At 32.1% G+C, this 22,426-nt stretch overlaps 1 protein-coding gene across 3 annotated transcripts in view; it reads left to right on the top strand.

Annotated features, from left to right (window-relative positions):
• The window catches only part of LOC111058568 (translation initiation factor IF-2-like), a 91,453-nt gene that overhangs the window by 58,242 nt on the left and 10,785 nt on the right, over positions 1-22,426 (top strand). For all 3 annotated transcript variants that reach the window (XM_039442825.1, XM_039442827.1, XM_039442826.1), the window contains exon 3: positions 3,694-3,931. In XM_039442825.1, coding sequence (XP_039298759.1) covers positions 3,694-3,931 — 238 coding nt within the window. The remainder of the gene's footprint in view (positions 1-3,693; positions 3,932-22,426) is intronic.

Here is a 22,426-nt window from a genome sequence, read left to right as displayed (position 1 = left end):
ATTGAGTTTCTGATAAAGTATGGACATCTACGAGCCTGATGAATGAATAATTCTGACAAAGTATGAATGACTCAATAATAGGTCGATTGGATAAAAGCTATCAATTACTAATTCTAGTTCTAGCTATTGCCAAAATTCAGTTCAATAATCAAATGCTTCCGTAGTTCAAGTTCTTGTAAAACTCCCTACAATTCGCAAATGCTAGGTCCATCAGCTGATAGGATTATAATATACAGCTGACTCGAATCCCGTAGTTGACTCGAGGTCCACGTTTTAATGGCAGAGAAGAAAGATAGGAGAACAACGAAGACAATTCCCCGGTAAGAGAAAAAAATGAAAATTCCCCGGTCAGCAGACTGCGGCGAAGACAACAGAAGTAAAAAAAGCAACGTTGCCGATTCTCTGACTTGTCACTGCCTTCTATAGAGGATGGCTGATACCGGTATATCTGTTGTAATTTGAACATAATTATTTATTTTCTGAATATATTTTATGTGTGTAATACTTCTGAATATTTTTTTCAAATCTCAACTCATTGCTAGCGAACAGTCTAAGTGTCCATGCTAGCAATGCCATTAAAATAATTTAATGTTTTTGAAGGATTTGTTTTCAAATTTTATCACATTATTTCTGTTCATAATTGTTTCATATTCATAGCTTAAGGATGCACTGTATAAAAGAGAAAAATATTTGTATTATTTTATAAAATAGCAAATAAATTGAATTGAATATTAACTGTTCATTCTTGTTTAAAAAATTCTTTTAGAGCCGGTTTCCGAGCTCGGATTTAGCCAAGTCCTAGACTTTGAACAGCTGGAGTCAGAAAATTGGCTTTCCAAAACGGGGCGTAGTCGCAGCTTTTATAACAGTAGTCATAGTTTTTATTTTCCCTTTTCTATAATTGGAAACGTTTTTCTTTGACAAAATTAGACATTCCTAAATAATTCAAAATAGTTGAAACTTCACAATATTTTCTCTTTATTTTATTTTGTGTTCAATTTTCTAGTTTTTCGAAATTTAATTCAAACGTCTCTATGACAATGACTGCGACTCGTTTTGGAAAGCCAATTTTCTATCGCCAAGAAAATATGTTTTCAATGATTAAATTATGAGTTTTCATGATTGAGATTAGACTTTTTAGTTGATTAATTATATTTCTGCATTGTTGAAAACCATCATAACTTGGACCTCACTATAGTATTCTTCTTCTTTTGGTTACTTCTGCTATCAAAGGTTGAAAATCATCTCAGCGATTCTCAGTTTACCAATAGCAGCCCGGAAAAGTTTTTTGAGCTGCAGCCATCCCAATCTCTCAGATTGCATAGCCAGGACATTCTTCAACGTCCTACACTCAGTGAGGATAGAATTACATTCTATACTCTCTGCCTACACTTCTCTTTCCCCTGATCTTGCACTGTATGATAAGACTCAACAGTAAATACGTCTCACCCCTCATCACATGTCCCAAATATTTTAATTTCCTTCTTTTTATTGTTGAAATGAGTTCAAATTCCTTTGCCATCAGTGAGAGGACATTTCTAGTAGTCACCTCTGCCGTACATGGTAGTGAAAATAATTTTAATGATCATTTAAATTCTTCATTGGATGAAATTCTTGCTATATATATAAATATAATTATTAGTCCTCTTCTAAATGTAATGAATAAAATTATTGAGTTTCAAGAGTTTTTCGTTAATAGATTTAGAAATAAACTTGTTGAAATAGATGGCATCCTCCACATCCTCCTGTAACACCGCATTCCAAATGCCTACTTTTATTTGTATAATTACTAGTATACAAATATATTATACTTACTTTTGATTGTATTAACATAGAGAATTAATAGTTTGTTAATAATATCCATACTTTTTCACTATTGAAATAAAACTTGGATTTTAAAAAACACGTATAAAGTGGAAATGCACTTAATATTAGTAGTGAAGATCGTTTCAACCTGTTGTAGGTCGAACTATCTATCGACTAGGTCGTCGATCTGTCATCGAATATATCAGTGATTTCCTTTTTTCAATCTGAGCTTTAACCGAGCATAATCGATAGACAAACGACGGAGTTATGATAGTTCAAAGTCATATGTTATCAGGGAGTGAGAGGTTAAGTTTAAGAGGTAAGTTACCTAGGTTGAACTATCAGCAGACTCTACTAGTAAGTGTATTTTTACTTTATAAGTGTTTTTTTTTTTAATTCAAATGATTAGTCGATTGAAGATTGCTAATACCATAGAGAAACAATAGAGTAAGTAGATATCCCATGGTATAGGACGTTTATGTCGCAACTTTTACTGTTATCTCAAGCTGATAGTCCACGTAGTTCTTTCCTGTGAAGCTTTATGATGCTAGTAGTCTCTCATATTGTGCCGTTCATACACTCTTACCCGGTCAAAACAGTAAAAATAGACAGTAATCGGCTTGAGATAACAGTAAAAGTTGCGAAATAAACGCCCTATACCATGGGATATCTACTTACTCTATTGTTTCTCTATGGTATTAGCAATCTTCAATCGACTAATCATTTGAATTAAAAAAAAAAACACTTATAAAGTGAAAATGGACTTACTATTAGTAGAGTCTGCTGATAGTTCGACCAAGGTAACTTACCTCTTAAACTTAACCTCTCACTCCCTGATAACATATGACTTTGAACTATCATAACTCCGTCGTTTGTGTATCGATTTTGCTCGGTTAAAGCTCAGATTGAAAAATGGAAATCACTGATATATTCGATGATAGATATACAACCTAGTCGATAGATAGTTCGACTTAAAATAGGTTGAAACGATCTTCATAGTAAGTGCATTTTTCACTTCATTGTGTTTTTTAAAATTCAAGTTTTATTTCAATAGTGAAAAAAATATGGATATGCAACACAGGCTTAAAAAACACAGACTTATAATTTATAACAAATCGACCCCATGAGTTTCCGACAAAGTATGGAAATCTACGAGACTGATGAATGAATCCTATTTTGGTCGAAGTTGTATTTTTCCTTTTTGCAATAGTGAATGTAATATGTTTTTTGCAACTAAAGATTCAATTCTATTTCATTAAAAAGAAACCTGAAAAGTTTCAAGATTGAAGTATTAATTGTTGAATGTTTTTTCCGAATGAGTTTCCGACAAAGTATGGAAATCTACGAGACTGATGAATGAATTCTATTTTAGTGGAAACTGTATTTTTTCTGCAATAGTTGATGTATAGTTTTTTGCAGATAAATATTCAATTTCATTTCATTAAAAAATATATTGAAAAGTTTCAAGATGGAAGTATTAATTTGTTGAATTTTTTCCGAATGAGTTTCCGGCATAGTATGGAAATCTACGAGACTGATGAATGAATTCTATTTTAGTCGAAGTTGTATTTTTCCTTTTTGCAATAGTGAATGTATTATGTTTTTTTGCAATTGAATCCTTAAATTTCATTTCATTAAAAACAATTGAAAAAAGGTTCTAGATGGAAGTATTAATTGTTGAATGATTTTCCGAATGGGTTTCCGACAAAGTATGGAAATCTACGAGACTGATGAATGAATTCTATTTTAGTGGAAACTGTATTTTTTCTGCAATAGTGGATGTATAGTTTTTTTGCAGATAAAGATTCAATTTCATTTCATTAGAAAAATCTTAAAAAGTTTCAAGATTGATGTATTAATTTGTTATTTGTTTTGTTGTGATTTCAGTCGTGGAAGTCACCCGGGCCCAGAACCGCAGCTGTACAAGAGTGCAAGGTCAGCTGTGGCGGCGCCGCAGAGTCCAGCGGCTGCGGCTGCGGCAGCTGCAGCCGCAGCAGCCAATTACAGCAGCTATCCTCCGGCCGCCGCAGCTCCTCCCGCATCCTTGCGGTATGCGGCTCTGCAGCAATCACCTTACGGCACCGCTGTACCTTACCGGGAGAACCCATACACTGTCCGTAGTCCTGTGAGTAAACGTTTCTTACTTCAAATTCAAAATTAATTTCACGTTGGAAAATTGTCACCACTTGTCATAATATATAATAGGAGGGTCATTTATTCCCTACCTCTGGCTTTAAATCAATCAATCAATCAATAATTTTTATTCAAATATCGTAAATAAATCGAGATACACAAAACAAATCAATTTACAAAACACAATCAAAATACAAAAAGTAAATTCGTATGGCTTTTGTTGGTGGGGAGTCCCATGCGGGAAGGTCCCACCGCCTGAATATATAATTTCAACCGTCAATGGGCCTTACGACTGTCATACTTCAGCCGGGACCGACAGTTTAAGGCTGTGCAAAGGCTAAAAATAAACTTTCTACTGGTGATATTTTCCAAAGTTTTTCGATTTGTATATCATTAAGCTATCAAAATGAAAAAGTTGTCTCAGGAAATCATTTTTTCCGATCATTACTTTTTGAGGTATGAGCGCCTAAAGTTTGCATTTTTGGGACAGAACATTTCAAATTCGGTAAGAGATAAATCCATGCGATTTAGAGGATAGATTCTTCATAGTATTGATGATCTAGTAAAACAAAGATTTTCTGAAAATATCAATTTTCAAGATAGTTTTATTCATTTACTAAAAAAAAAATAACTCCCAGTTGAGTTATTTTTGGTAAATTGAATAACTTTTCCAGAAAATCGATATTTTCAGAAAACTTTTGTTTTAGTAGATCAACAATACCATGAAGAATCCTCTAGATCTCATGGGTTTATCTCTTACCGAATTCGAAATGTTCTTTCACAAAAATTCAAACTTCAGGCGCTCATATCTCAAAAAGTAATGATCGGAAAAAAAATGTTTTTTTGAGAAAACTTTTTCATTTTGATAGCTTAATGATATACAAATCGAAAAACTTTGAAAAATATCACCAGTAGAAAGTTTATTTTTAGCCTTTGCACAGCCTTAACGTGCCCATCCGATAACACGGTAGTATTCTGGTTAAAAAACTTTTGGTAATGAGAGGGTTTGAACCCGGTATCTCTATGCTGCTACGCAAGCACAATATCCACTAGACAAAATACAAATGAGGCTTGATGGTGAAAAAAGACGAAAATACGAATGTATATTAAAGAATTATCATTCTTTCACTTGAAGTTAGTAGAGTTTAGTATTCTGTTCCAGAGAGTGAAAAGCGACTTCAGGTAGTAGATGGACGAAATACACTATATAGTGAGGTCCACGTTATAATGGCAGTGTTTGATTAGCAATGGTATTGCTATCCTTGTTTATCATTCCACAAAGCGGTTGGAGCGCTATCTCTTTCTCGCTTTGCTCTGTTACGAGATCGGCTTTTAACAATGTAGAATTAATAATTAAGAAAACATTTCATCTTATTTATGTAAATTCATTATGAAATTATTAAAAAAAATTTTTTTGCCCAATAAAATATATTGATTATTTTAAACAAAGCGGATAGCGTTATCTCTTTCTCGCTTTGCTCTGTCGTCTTTGATCGTCTTTTAACAATGTAGAATTAATAATTAACAAAATATTTCATCTCAACTATGAAAATCCATTATGATATTATTGAAAAATACAATTCTGCTTAATAAAATATAAATGATTATTTTAAACGATAATGAACAGTTAATATTACATCAATAAACCTGTATCAGCTATCGTCTACAGAGGATCGGCAACGTTTTTGTCCTATCTTTCTCCACTTCCATTATAACTTGGACCTCACTACAGCAGTCTATTTATAAGAGTTCAACTCAGAGTTACTCACACTAATAAAGTGAATACCTATGGCAATTGTTGGTGGGGAGTACCTTGCGAGAAGGTTCCACCTCGCATGAATATATAATAGTTATAATTCAGCCGGCGACACAAGGTGTCCTGGTTAAAACATTTTGGTGATAAGTGGGTTTGAACCCGGATCACTCTATCCACTATGAAAATTCATTATGAAAAAATACAATTTCTTGCCTAATAAAATATATTGATTATTTCAAACGAGAATAAACAGTTAATATTACATCAATAAACCTGTATCTGCTACCGTCTCTAGAAGGCATTGACAAGACAGAGGTTCGGCAACGTTTTTCTCCTATCTTTCTCCACTGCCATTATAACGTGGACCTCACTATATCTAAATTTTGTGCAACTCGTGTCGAAAAACCGATCATTGTCAAAGAAGATAGAGTTTGGCAAAACGTTTGCGCACAATATTTTTCCCCAACACTCAATTTGTTATCACCTTTCTATTATTATCGAAAATCTTACTGAAATCGATGTAATTGATTAGTTTCCTTCAGCAAAACACAATCGAGACAAAACACGTGTTTTGCGAACTATTCAGAAATAAGCTTCTTTGCAAAACGTTCCCAGTTCTATAATGACTTGTTTTCGATCGAGTATTGGGGAAAATAAATTGAGGAGAATCTTGCTTCTTCTGATAGTAATATTCCTATTCATACGAAGCACATCAAAGGGCACAATTCCTTTCAAGCTTAGGAATATTAAGCCTCTTGCCGACTATAACCTTCTTATAACAGGATGCTTCTTTTGGCCATTATTCGGCTTCAAACGAGAAAATATCAAAATCTTATTTATGGAAAATATCGCGGGTTGATGTTCTTGAATCTCTGTATTACTCTTGGTTGAGGTCAAAGAGAATAAGAGAAACGATCTCGTTTGTGAGAATTGAATCCAATTGTAGCTACACGAGTTTCATGAGAAAGCTTTGTTACGAAGATATTTTCAAATAACTATTGAGAGTGCGTAAATTCCCTCAGTGCGTTTCTCATGTCTTAAAAAGTATAAAATTTGGGTTTGAAGTGATGGACCAAATGTAATGTACCTTACTTTTTGGAAGTCTCATGTTGAATCGATTTAAGCTTTATTAATACTAGGGGTTCTCAATTGTAATTGTGATGGGTTTGTACTATGAAGGAAGGATACATGCGTGATATCGTAATTACGTGATATGTACTTAGATTGGCTTCTCTATGGTTTGTACAAATTAGTAAATTTAACACATGCGTGCTTGGTTATGGATCTCAGCATATATAGTGAGGTCCACGTTATAATGGCAGTGAAGAAAGATAGGAGAAAAACGTTGCCAAGTCTCTCCATTTTGCCACTGAGTGTACACAGCTGTTACTCAATTCATCCCATTAAATTTGATCTAATATTAATTATTATTTTCTTGATAAAATAATCAATTTAATGTCAAATTAATCAAGAAAATATATATTTACATAATTTAATTAAAAAATTGGCTTTCATAACTGATATCAGATTTTTATTTTTATACAAACCTGAAATGGCGGCTAATATAAAAAGCTGTGGTACAACAATCTGAATTTCAAAACAACAGAAATTAAGTTATTTGGTAGTTATTCTATTCCAATTTCTTTTAAAAATAATAGAAAAATATAAATCCTTTTTAAAATAAGTAATTTCAATGTAAATAATTCTAAAATAACCTTTCAATATTATTTATACCGGTACAAGTGGGTCTAACCTTTACGTGGAGGCTAACTGAAGCATCGATAATGTCTAGGATGGTTAGTATCAACTTTTAAAATGTCATTTCAGGTATTTTAATTTGTGCTTCTCATACGGTAATGTCTGAAAATTATTTTATTGTTTCAAAAATACATTTTAAATCAATTATACGACTTGTGTACTGAAATATTTTGATATAATGAAGAAATAAAATGGCGGCTGAGAATTGTTTGTCTACTTTTGTACAGTCACTGTCAAAAGTAAAAATAAAATATTCTGGAAAACGGACAACATTGCAAAGCAAGAGAGATATAGCCCTATCAGGACAGCAACGGTATTGTCAATTACACTGCCATTATAACGTGGATTTCACTATAGTTTTAAATATTCAACCATTTCCAGGCAAACAAGTAATAGAGGAGTTGAGGCACCCTATTTGTCAAGTAAATTAACATTTATAGCAAACCAATCCAGTGAGATCTCCGAAAGTAATTTTTTAAACCTCTGATCACATTAACCATTAAACACAGACAAGCGGTAGGGGGGTGATTTTCACAAAGCTGAATAGTATGTTTTCCACACCTCACGCATTAAATATGATCACACCCTTTTATTCTCAGTTATAATTCGCTAATCAATTATAATCTGTAAACTAGTAGTTCTGTGAACAGTAGACCTCACTCAGTTTTCTCATCCACAAGTATCTGATGTCACCTGTTCTAGTTGATTCACTCGAATCACAATTCACAGTTGAATCATAATTTAATCTTAAAAACTGTTGTTTGTTTTCTCCAAGATCAAAAACTCACTTATGTTGATAAACTCAGATCACGTTTGAATTTGTATACCATATGATAATTTGTCCAGTTTCGTGATAATCTCTCCATATGATGAAAATATCTCTCCATTATTTTAAAATTAATTTTTTTCAATCAAGAATATTAAAAATTCAAATTCAAATTCATTCTATTGAGCCAAAAAAGAACATGCAGGCCAAGTCAAAACATAAAAATAGACAGAATAACAATGTATAATTAAAAAGATATAAGCATATAACTATGGTAAGAATCCATTCATAATACAACAGCAGAAATCAAGTGTCATCCATCATTCAGAAATTCATCTACACTATAGTAAACCCTATTCACTAAGTATGCATAGAGTTCTCTTTTAAAATTTATTGATGGGGTATATAAACATTTTGGTAACTTTTAAACAGTCTCAAACCAATTACACTAGGACTTTTGTCAGAGAATCTTAATTTGTGGTGATTAATAAATGGGTCCCCATTGCCACGAGTAGAATAACCATGAACATCACAATTCTTTTTCAATGATTTAATCTTATTAGCAATGAATAATACTACTCTGTAAATATAAATACATGGAAAAGTGAGTAATTGTAGTTCTTTAAATGCATTCCTGCACGATTGATTGTAATCCAGGTTTGCCAAGTACCTCACTGCACGTTTTTGTAAAATGAATAATTTCTGACAGTTTAAACCAGATGTACCTGGTTATAATTTCTTCAGCATTATTCAGTTCATTTAATCATATTTTATTCTATTTTCAATCATCTAATAAATTTTTTTTTCAAATGTGAGAATATTGATGCTGATGGGCACGCATCATAAAAAATATTGAAACCCTACCTTATAGAAATAGAACGGCCAGACATCTGTGACGCATGCAATGAATAACCCACTTGTCAGCTGATTGATTATGAATAATTCTATAGTCTGATTGATCCTATCTTCAAAGTAGATGATATATAGTGAGTATATAGTTTTCATATTATCCTTAAAATGCAAAATTTCCAAAAACCTTGTGTATTCATCGACGCACAGTTGAAAAAGGAATATTCCTGCCAAATCTCATCGAATTCTATCAACGCGTTTGGCCGTAATCGCGTTGTTACATACAGACAGACAAAAGCAAATCGCGTTAAAACATAGACCTCACTACGTTCGGTCAAATAATTTATATTTATTTGTTATATAATTACAAGTATACCGTAGTGTTATGAATGTGATTTGGGGAGATGTATGAAGTGTAGGGTTCAAAACGGAAGAGTGTAGGAGAAATTTATTATGGTAAGTATAGTTGGCATCGGTCCATTATATTTTTGTTTACTTCTGGGCAAAAGCTATTTTCTTGTTGCGCCAACCATACAAGCAGCTGCCATTAAATCCAGTTATTGTATTGTATGACGACTGAAAATACATCAGTAGGTTACCATCGATCTGCTTGAAATTGAAAAGTGCATAGGTTACATCATTGAAGATTGTCTTAGTATTTATTCTTAAATCCATTCTATTTGATTACAAAAATAAATGAATTTGAATTTGAAATACATAGTGGAAAAAGGAACACGCGTAGCACTTACCATATCTAACCCAATTTTGAAAAATATTGTCCAAATTTTCAATTTTGTTAAATATATTCCTAATTTTCAGACTATCTGTTCATGCCAAAGGTATTTCCACTCCAAGAATTATCCGGAAGATATCAATAATCAATTTCGGAGATTTGATAATGAAGCCAGTGAACACAAATTAAATTCATTCCAAAGTTTCATTAAAATATTGAAATTTGTTTGAAAATTTAGAGCCGAGAATTAGATACTGTCATTACAGCTGACATTGCTATCCTATGATATCAGAGTGAGGAGAGATAGTATGATTACATTGATAATTCATTTTGAAATACGATAATTTCTATCAAGACACTGTCAGCTAATTGATACCATTTATATTATCTGATAACATTAATCATGCATGATTCATGAATTTGTTTTGTGAATTTGTCAATGCTCTTGAGCGGGACGACAGGAAATGATTCATGATTCTTTATCATGATTTATGATATTATTTGATAACATTCATCATGATTCATCATAATTGAATGAGCGAAGCGAATTCTATGTTTCAAGTCAATCGGCGTTTGTCCGCTTGTTTGTTTGTTTGTACCGCAGTTACAGTCGCAGTTATAGTCCGATTTGGATAAAATTTGGTGTACAAGTACTTTGATACAAGGCGCAGAAACGTATGTATTAATATTTTTTCAATTCATCCCCGTTTAAAGATGGCGGCACTTCCTTCGGAAATTTTACCCTAAAAATCAACCTAACTTTTCAATACTTTATCAGATCAGGTTAAAATTAGGCTCATTCTTCTCAGCTCTTCAAAGCGGTATTATTTCATGTTGAAAATTTTCTAATTTTTGGAATTCGATTTTTTTTTACAAGTCCCAATCCAAGTTTCCGATTTTTATCTTTTCAACCGTGCTTCCGAGCCCAAAAGTGTAGAGGACCTTTATTCTTCAGCGCTCCAAGGTGTTCTTATTCCATATATCACATTTACAAAATTTAAAAAAATTATAATCCGATAATTCCCCCCCCCCATCCCAAAGTCCCAAATTTTATGTTTCAGATTTCTTATCTCTTTAGCCATGCATCCTAGCTCAAAAGTGTAAGAAACTTTTATTTTCCAGCGCTCCAAGGCGGTCTTATTTCATACATTACAAGTTGAAAATTTTGAATTTTTTATAATTTAATCATCCCCCCCAAGATCCACATTTCAAGTTTCAGATTTTTTATCTCTTTAACCGTGCATCCTAGCTCAAAATGTAAAGCACTTTTATTTCTCAGCGTCCTCCACCGATCCTATTGCATTTATATCATCATACTCTAAATCCAATTTGTATGTGTGTTTGTGTTTGAATAGGCGGGCGTGTGTCAGTGGTGATTTTAGTGAGTGTAGCGAATTCTACCGTTCTCTGAACTACTAGTTATTATTAGTTAACATTGATACTAATCAACTTACCAGTATCATTCAATGTGAGAAATATTGAGTAATATTAAGAGAAATATTGAAATATCAAGTCTACCTTTTATGAAATACTTCAGTATGTTTACCATAAAATTGCTTGACTCTTGAATTATTTTGAATTATGTTTTTTTTGGATCAAAACAATCGCAAAGTTCTGATGAATGAACAAAGAAAGTACATTACTTGTATTTACCTGTGCTTCTCAATCAATGTATGACATTCTCTTCATGACGTGAAATTTGACGAACTGAAAGGCTCAACTTCCCACTTGTTTCAGTGTCTCAGAAAATGCTCAAAATAAGTGAGATGGTGAGGAACTGAGATCTTCCCTTCCCAGTTCATCTCCGCGAAACTCTTTGTCTATACCACTACAATAATCCAATTTCCATAATCAAGTTGAAAGCGATAAAGCTGTAGTGCAGTGAAAGGAATTCTAATGTTTTATATTTTCTTTGTATTGGGTACAGTTTTGTTATTGATTCTTAACAAATAAAAATACGATAGTAAAGTAGTTGTTTACTTTTCAAATGTGTTCGACTCTCGAATTTGAGAGAGGGGTTCGAGAACCTTGATTCTTGGCTCCTCCTCAAGAACCTGGGCTATTTTCCACCCCCTTCCAAAATTTGCAAGTTGAATCAATTGACTGGAATAATAAGAGATCCAAGTTAAGGCTAAACTAAAAATGTGTTACCAAATTTTTACAGAATAATGTTATCTGTTTGTCCATCTATAATAACTCTCAACTTTATACAGCTTTATACAGTACATACCTGGGTTATTTTCCACCCCCTTCTAAAATTTGCAAGTTGAATCAATTGACTGGAATAATAAGAGATTCAAGTTAAGGCTAAACTAAAAATGTGTTACCAAATTTTTACAGAATAATGTTATCTGTTTGTCCATCTATAATAACTCTCAACTTTATACAGCTTTATACTCTACAGATTTATACAGTACATACTGTAGACTGTACAACTCTTAAGTCTGGTTACAGCTTTATACAGTACAGTACATTCTGTAGACTGTACATCGTAACTATACTCTGATAAAACTTCCGACTCTGAATATATTATATAATATATAATATATATATATATATATATATATATATCTATATGTGTATATATATATAAATTAATATATTATTGAGGGTTGAGTGTAAGAGAGGGCCGGCTGCGCCCTAACTCCGCCCTCCTAGGTAAAAATAAAGGCAGCCATTCTATTCTATATTGAATTCCCTATTTTATATTCGTGTTGCAACAATTCGGAAGTTATATCAGAGTATAGTCATTTATATAGTCATTTATATCTAGTGTGGTCATTTTAGAAGTACACACTTTTCTGTATATCTGAAATTCCCGTATTTCCATTTGAAAATGTAAATGAACGTTGTAAAGAAATGTTTTCGGCAAAGATCTTATAGCAGCCAAATTTCCTATCACATAAATTTGCGGATGATTTCATGTTTAGTTCTTCTACTTTTATAATGCCTACTATGAGAATTCCCGCAACATTTATAACTTCCAATTCATCAGTCAAGAAATAAGATGCGGTTTGTGGTTTTGGGGTCTTGACATCCATGGAATCTTTAAAGTTGAGGAAACACCAAATGATTGAAGTTTAGATACAGGCTTCATGGATAAATAATTATCTAATTTTAGATTCATTTTTTTCAATTCAATAATTCTTTATCGTCATATACAGTGCAAGAATACATACATATATGTTTTTAGGCTATAGGACTAAAAATCAGTTTACAAAAAAATATGTATTGCATTATCAACCAAGAATATTATTGCTAGGTCATACAAAATTTGCAAGCTTTGTAGATTTTTTTTTGTAAATTGCTTCGTGGGTAAATAATTATTACCCTGATTCTCCGCAAGAATATATACATAAATGTTTTTAAGGCTATAGGACTGAGAATCAGTTTACAAAAAATATATATTGCATTATCAATTATCAACCAAGAATATTATTGCTAGGTCATACAAATTTGCAAGTTTTGTAGAAAATTTGTCTTTTCTATGTAAAACATGCTTCGTGGGTAAATAATTATTACCCTGATTCCCCGTTTCATTAATATCTATGTCAAAGGCTCCATTGCTAATCACATGATCACATACGTTTGTTATAAATAATCTTCTACGACTGATTACGTTGATAACTGTATGTGCGTATGCATAAATCCAAGGTCTAAATAATCATAAATGCAGTGAGAGCACCTACATCTATTTCAATGCTTCGGGATATGACTATTTTAATAGCTTCGTGCTATTTTATAGGTATTTGTAGGAACAATGGTTAGACCAAGATGATAAGAATAGAATAATGAATAACAAATGAAATATTTCTATTTTCTTTGGTTGTATTTGCATGTACGTCACCGCACCCAGTATCAGCGCAAAATAATTTCTGTATTTTTATCCAGAGGATTTCTTCTCATATTCTTGTACTAATGAGTCAAAGTTCAACTTTACTATGATGTAATAATTGTTGAATTTTTACAGTATAATCGTGAGATTGTTAGTTGACATATTCATTTTCCTTGAATTAGATTTTCCGTCCATAAATGTAATTATTAATGAAATAATTGATGCAAGATGATTGATTGGTGATGGTTATAAGACTCATCTGAGATATAAGATGTGAACAAAGACATCTCCGCTTCTTACTATGAGTCTTATAACCGATTATGAGTCTTATATCTCAGACTATGAGTCTTATAACCATCATCAATCAATCATCTTGAATCAATTATTTAATTAATAATTAGAAATTATAAAATTCTTCAGAAGACGAGAGTTTGAATGTTATTATGATATTTGAAGTATTTATGTTTTTATCGTTGATATGTTAGTGCCCTAAAATTTGCCAAAAAAGGTTACGAGGAAGAATACGGTATTTTTTCTTCAAAAAATGTATTGTAAACACTGCGGCTGCCATATTGTTCATCTGACAAATTTCTTATTTATGCTCATAAACTGTGTACAGTGGCTACAGCCTTACACTCCTTACGTTTTTCATCAGCTGATGATATGCTTATTATACATGTGTATGTGTACAGATATAGAATAAGAATTTTTATTAGCCATTAAACATTATACAAACATTCAATAGGCTTCGCCAATATAAAAACAATACATTAAGGTTCACAATTCTTCAATAAATTATAAAACATTTAAACTTCAATCAATTCCCAACACAATCTAGTAACAATATTAACATCACAATCCATAAATTCTTTTAAATTGTAAAATGGGTTTTGTCTTCAAAATAAGAAACACAGAAGAAATAAGATACAGAAGCCAAGCTCCGTCCAACTCTCTTCCTATTGGTCTTCGATGCATTGCATAATTTTACCGGTAGATGGCACCAGGTACTGGGTAATGTACATGAACAATTCCACTTAAAAACTCAATCTCTCATACTCATCCTTGAGTACAGACTTCCTGAGTTAATGGGAAAGAATATATTTCTCCAAGAAGGCAGGGTTATCTGTACAAACAACGCTGATTTATCTAAATACAGGATGTTTCAGAGAAACGAGAAATTTGGAAAGTTACATAATTTCAAGTAAAACAAATCTTTAAATAAAGTTTTTCATATCATTCAATAGTAAAAATGATTCCCTTTAGAATAAATAATACCGTAATATTTATTTTTTGAAAATGACATCTTGCAGGTGTATTCCTTTTCTAAGCAAACAATCCTGTAGCCTCTTTCATCACATTGTCCATGCATGGTTTGACGTAACATTACAACTGGAATTTGAAATCGCTTCTCGAACAACGGAAATTCTGCAACAACGGAAGAATTGAAAGCTAAGATTCGAGAAGTGATTTCAAATTCCAGTTGTAATGTTACGTCAAACCATGGACAATGTGATGAAGAGACTACAGGAATGAATGCGTAGAAAATAAACATACCTGCAAGAAATATATCTTCCATAATGCATATCTTCAGAAAATAAATGTTACGGTAATATTTATTCTAGAATGGCATTATTTCTACTATTGAATGATATGAAAAACTTTATTTCAAGATTTGTTTTACTTGAAATTATTTCACTTTCAAAATTTCCCGTTTCTCTGAAACACTCTGTACAAGCCGATATTGTATTATAATCTTATTTCAAATTGCATTTCATTTACAAATAATCAATAATTCTTCAGTTCATATTTTGTGAAATATTCATTGTATAATTAGCTGAATTGGTATCATATGACGATTGCTTAGTGTATGAGCACATTGTAATCTTCTATACTATAATAAAGGAATAACTGGCTTATACACGCACTTATACACGATAGGAAAGTTATGTTTGACGCATCATTACGTCTGAACTACTGTACTGGTTAAATTGAAATTTCGCATATAGATTCTTGATTAACCGAGGATGGTTATAGGCCTATATTCAATTCTTCAAGATTTCAGTTTGTCAAGTTTTAAAGTGGACCCTTGCGGAGCACGGGTTATCTGCTAGTAATAAATAAAGAAATCGAATCCAATATCCTTCTTGGAATTCCTAATATCAGACACGACAGTTAATCAAATCCGTAGCTCTCTGTGGATCAAATGTATCACGATCAGCAAAAATCTATTTCTTCAATACTAACTGCAGAAACTTCGACTAATGTATATGAAAAATGTAAAGCTGAGAAAACGCTGGAAAAACGCGCATTTGGGACGTTGAATTTTTTCAAATCCGTTCTTAGTGCGCCTCAAGAAAAACCAACTGAACATCCCTAAAAATTTGAACGTTTTTGATCCAGTCGATTTTTAGTAAAGGTGCATTTTCGTTATTTTCGTAAACTTCCGCAGTCGACGGCGACAAGCATTGTTGACATTCATATTGTCCATATTTCAAGTGTGCTAAAACAGCTGATCAAATAACTTTTCTATATTTTTGTTTATTATTCAAGAATCAAAACATTTTTAATAGTATCAACATATTGCCATTTAAAAGTATAAAAAAGTATAAACTCAACCTCCCTCATTAAAACATAATTGAACATAATCTTTGGGGTTGTTTAGACAAATTGAAATCTACCCAATCTGAGATCCTCACCCTGTCGTGGTTGACGACTGCATTTACGCACAAACGAAAACCCAGCTTAACTATAGTGCGGTCCACGTTATAATGGCAGTGGATAAAGATGAAAGAATAGCGAAGCCGATTCTCTGCATTAATTAATTATATTTCTACACTGTCAAAAACATACTTGGCATCGTTGTGGACCTGGAAAAGGATAGTACCACCGGCTTTGTCGAATGATAGACAAGGATAGCAAAACCAAAGTTGATCAAATACTGTCATTATAACGTGGACCTTACTATAGTTTTGCGATCGAATGTTAAGAAAAAATAAGCTGATGAAAAATAACAGCTGATGAGTGAGTGCCATTTTGATTTCATATAAATTTATTCTTCAGATTTAAGGAAAAATAAGCTGATAAAAAATAACAGCTGATGAGTGAGTGCCATTACGATTTCATATAAATTTATTCTTCAGATTTCTGAAAGAAACTTAATTTATTATTACCCTATGTGTGGTTTCATTTTCGAGTAAAAATTCCCTTACTCTATCGAATCAAATAGAAAAAAATTATTCTTGTCAACTCAATCTATCCTTCCATTGAATAAAATTACAACTGCGAATATCAATGGTTACCAAAAGTTTTTTTAACCAGATCACTCCCGTGTTATCGGATGGGCACGTTAATTGTCGGTCCCGGCTGAAGTATGACAGTCGTAAAGCCCTTTGTTAAACTATATAAATTCAGGCGGTGGGACCTTCCCGCTAGGGACTCCCCACCAACAAAAGGGACTCCCCATCAAATTTCATTGTTTTATTTATTTCATGTTACAAACAAAATACATTTCAAATAAAAAATAATACACATTTTTTTCCATGCATGGGCAAAATGCCTGTGTGCAGGAAAGAGTAGCAATCTGAATAGTTCATTATAAGTTAATATAATGAAATACATGACAATATATGTGAAAGATTGAAATGAGAGATGGAAAAATGAAGTATGAAGTGAAGAAGAAGAAGAGAGAGAAAAAATTAATGAGGGGCAGAAAACTCACTATCAAGCCAAGAACAAGAGAAACGGATCAGAACAATGACCAACCGACTCAGCATGCATTAAGGCTAGTCTTATCAAAAAATATAATTTGATTTAAGAAAATCTAAAATTCTTTTCCTACCAACCTCCAAAAGCCATCTATTAATGTGGCGTTTGTATGGACCGTGTTTCAATGTCTTTAATGTGTTGGGGGAGTTTTGAGTGAAGTATACTTTAGATTTTTTTTATTTTATTTATTTTTTTATTTATTTACCAATTCACTAGAAATTTACAAAATAACATTTATCAACTAATATACATTGGTGTGGCTGGAAAAAGAAGCCTTGAGCTCCAGCCACGAGTTCGAAAATATTCTATAAATTATTGGTACATTTGCCGTGATAATATTCTAAAATACAAACCAAAAGATAGTAAACCAAAAACCAAAAATATGTATAAATAAACACACTAAGTCAATTCTTGAATCAAAAATCAACAAGCCCAATAATAGAAATAGGTAATATAGAAATTATAATTATAATAATAAAAAAAAAATTCTTTTAGGTAATCAAAAAAACCAAGTTTAAACTGAGCGTGTTAAAAACAAGTCATAATTATAATAATTTAGTTTTCGATTTTATAGAAGTAATTCTCTTTTACCCAGGATCTTATTTTATTTAATTTATTACTTGTAATTTTATCCCTAATGAAATCGTCTGGTATCCTATTTATTAGCTTATCGCTCTGGAACTTGAACTGATGATTGCTGGTTGTCAATGCAGTGAAATTTATACATGTAATGATCACATGACTAGCTGTCTATGCTGCATAATAAAACTTGAAATTTATTTAGAATCCTTTTCAATCCTGTGAGAATTTCCTTCCTTAATCAAACGAAATTACTGAACTCAAATTCCGGTTTTGTATTGCCTACTTTACGTACTCTAGAAACAATAGGAAGGTAATGATGGAAGTAAGTAAAGAACAAGAAGTAAGTAAAGAAGGTCATTACTTATTGGCGTAGCGGTAGCGTGACTTTGGCCGCCGAAGTAGAAGAAGTATCTCCCAACTGCAACCTTATGTAATGAAGCTACCATTGCTTGCCTTGATTTGGAAGTTCAAGGTTCTGCTTACACTCTTGATACTTGCACGTTCTCATGAATGATATTCTTGAGAACGATCTTATCCAACTTCGGTTTGGTTGCAACTAACATCAAAGTGAGGTCCACGTTATAATGACAGTACTTGATCAACTTTGGTTTTGCTATCCTTGTCTATCATTTGACAAAGCCGGTGGTACTATCCTTTTCTAGGTCCACAACGATGCCAATTATGTTTTTGACAGTGTAGAAATATGATTAATTAATTCAGAGAATCGGCATCGCTATTCTATCTTTATCTACTGTTATTATACCTCACTATAGTGAGGTCCACGTTATAATAACAGTGTTCGATTAGCAAAGGTATTGCTATCCTTGTCTATCATTCATCAAAGCCGATAGCGCGCTCTCTCTCTCGCTTTGCTCTGTTGCCAGATCGTCTTTTAGAAATGTAGAATTAATAATTAACAAAATTTTCCATCTTAATTATGAAAAATATAACTTCTTGCTTAATAAAATATAATTGATTATTTTAAACGAAAATGAACCGTTAATATTACAACAATAAACCTGTATCAGATACCGTCTATAGAAGGCATTGACAAGACAGAGGATCGACAACTTCTTTCTCCTATCTTTCTCCACTGCTATTAAAAACAAAATTTTAAATTGCCGCCATTTTGTTTTATGAATTTGAAAAATTATCATAATTTTTTTCTAGTTGTTATAAATGACTGTGTAAAGTTTCAATTACGTATGTTCAACCATTATTTGGGAAAAAAATAATAAGTGAAAAAAAAACAAAATGGCCGCTGTGTGAGTAACTGAAGACTTCCGGACAATTTAAATATAATATTTAGATATGTTATTTACCCAGGAACAATGTCCTACAGTATTGGTAGGGAGATCGTAAACACTCTGTATATTATTACATTGTTTAATACTACATAGTATTAAAAAATATTATACTATAGTAATACCATAGTGAGGTCCACGTTATAATGGCAGTGGAGAGAGATAGGGGAAAAACTTTGCCGATCCTCTGTCTTGTCAATGCCTTCTATAGACGGATACTAAGACTAAGTAATAATAATATCAAGTGACCTGGCTGGCTCAGGTCTGGTGCAGAGTTTTCAGGTCGCACCTGAACAGACTAAATAAAAAATAAGCTTAAATCTGTGATGATACCCAGATTTGATTAAATTCAAATCATAAGTTAATTTTCCACAGTCTCATATAATACACAATTCTTCTAAGACTAGTTCAACTCAAGTAAATTGTTTTCAAATTATAATAAATTTAATTATTTATTAATCATCATAACATTGAAAAATCTTTTATGCATCATCAGCAAAAAATGAACTCTTTGATCGTTGGCTGGTAGCTAGCTGTTTATAAACGGCCATAGTCTTCTAATTTTAATTAATCGAATGAAGTACACCCATGAACTTGGGAAGCGAGTGAAATTATGCCGTAAAAATACTCAATATTGATTCAGTTAATTTCAAAAATAGAAAGGAATCAATCGTTTAAATACGGCCTTCCATTTTTAATGAATCCAAAACAGCTTTACTCACGAACTCAGGAAGTACTAATTAATGTATCATGGCTCAAAAATAGTCGAAATTGGTAATTCCATTTCAAAAATAGAGAATCAATCGAGTACAATACACTTTGCAGAAATTTTATTTTTATTCCACTTTGGAATATTTCCGTTTCGACTCATCTAAATTTAATCCTGAAACGCTGCACGCTATGCCACTACTCTACAAGTCATATAGCTTCTGAAAATTTTACTTTTTCCAATTTTCATTTGTACTTCTCTTTATTATATGACTTTTATATTTCATTAGAAAAGTTTCTAAATAATTTGTATCAATACTCAATACTGTTTTGTACATTGAAAGATAGAAACTCGTTTTACTATTTAGTATGTTAGTACTTGTTCAATGATTTAAGTTTAAGGTTCCTGTACAAAGTTTTTGTAACAGATACTGATCAAGCAATTACCTTCAATTTTTTTAAAATTAATTATTTTTTGGCACAAATTATTTTTTGCCACAACGTAGCAATACTCTTTGCTACGTAGCAGTTATCAAGATAACTCTACTCTTTGAAAGATAACTCGAGATTCCATAGAGGTCTTTAATAAGTTTAATGATGCCCATTCTTTAAAGATTATGATTTTATGTTTGCATAATAAAATAAAGTTAGGACAATCAGTTAGAGCTAATCGGATTCAATCGCATAGATACATATATACTTTTTATGGATTAGCTAGCTTGGTCGGATGGACTAAGGCGTTGCACTCTTCAGTCTGCTAACACTGACTGGGTGTGGGTTTAAATCCTGTCGGTAGGCCTGGACGTTTGATCAATCACCCACGCTTTCATTCTATTACCTACGCCCAAGCAGCAAGCTTGTGTGGGCATTATTCGCTATAAAAAAATCAAGCTCAAAAATACACCCTCTGAACAGTCCCCTAAAATCTATCCGTTGTTTACCCATCATCCCAACAGTCCCCTCTCCGTTGTTTACCCATCATCCCAACAGTCCCCTCTCCGTTGTTTCCCCAGAGTTCAAAGAATCTTAAATTTTTTAAAATATCTGAGTCACCGTTGTTTTTAATTTTTTGAGTTTGATGGTCAATGATTCATATATTTTACTTCCATGAAACATCATTCATTTGAATTTTTGAATATTCGGTTTGTTGCTAATAAATAGTTTGAGCATGAACGGTCAATAATGAGTCAACAGTGATAAGACTTCTCAGTTCTCGTTAAAATGGAATGCGATCGCGCTATTATGAGGTCCACGTTGTAATGGCAATATTTAGCAATGCCAAATGCCAATTAGAATATTCAAAACATATTAACAACTCTTTATAATATGACATATCATTGAAAATATAATTAAATAAACATAATTTATCATACATATACTTGAATAAAATTGAAATAAAATATAAAATCTAGGCATCACCAGCAAAAAGAAAATCTTTGCCCGCTGGTGAGAGTTGCAAAACAGTAAAAGAAAAACATAATATTTCGAAATAATGCAGAAAGTTAAGGTTAAATTTAACTAATAATTACAATAGAAACTTTATAACAGCAGAATCATAAAAAATCAAATTTGATTAACATTCTTGGTGTTGCTATCCTTATATATCATTCGACAAAGCAGATAGCGCTATCCTATTCTAGCCGCGAAATATAATAAAATGATCCGATGTGTAGAAATATTATTAATCAACAAAATATTGAATCTGAATTATGAAAATTTATTCTTAAATCATTAAAAAAATTATTTTTATGACGAATAAACTATAATTAATCATTTTCGAAATACCAATACGAAGAAAAATAAACAGCAGTTGATTCTTTTAACAACCTAAACATACAAAATAATATAGCTATCTACACCGAGTGAGGATGGAATGTAATACTCACTGTATTAAATTACATTCAATACTCACTGTCTACACCTTTCAATAACAAATATATTATCTATCATACAAGATTAATTGTCTCTATGTTGTTATTTGTTTATTGATTTCGAGGATTTATGTTTGTTACAGTATTACTTTTCCATTGTTACATTTGAATTGACGTGAATGTACATCCAATTTTTATGAGGCTCTTGAACAAAAAAAAAAAAAAAGATTATTTATTTATAATTAATCATTTTCAACAAGGATTGACAGTTAATATTTCATCAGATATACATATATATTTCAGCTATCTTCAAGCATAGAAGGCAGTGGTAACGTTGTTATTCTATATTTCTCTACTGCCATTATAACTTGGACCTCACTATGATAGATTAGTGTTGGCCCTCAGGCTCTCACATTGTTGAACGATCTGGCAACGTTGTGGAGGTAGAAAAGGATAGCGCTATTTGCTTTGTCGAATGATAGACAATGATAGTGAAAATAAAACACCGATATTAATCAAATACTGACATTATAACGTGCACCTCAGTATGGCGTGATCGC

This window comes from Nilaparvata lugens, chromosome X, assembly GCF_014356525.2.
Source record: "Nilaparvata lugens isolate BPH chromosome X, ASM1435652v1, whole genome shotgun sequence".
NCBI classification, from domain to species: Eukaryota; Metazoa; Arthropoda; class Insecta; order Hemiptera; family Delphacidae; genus Nilaparvata; species Nilaparvata lugens.
The sequence above is the reverse complement of the archived record's forward strand: the minus strand, read 5'-3'. Positions and strand labels throughout refer to the sequence as shown.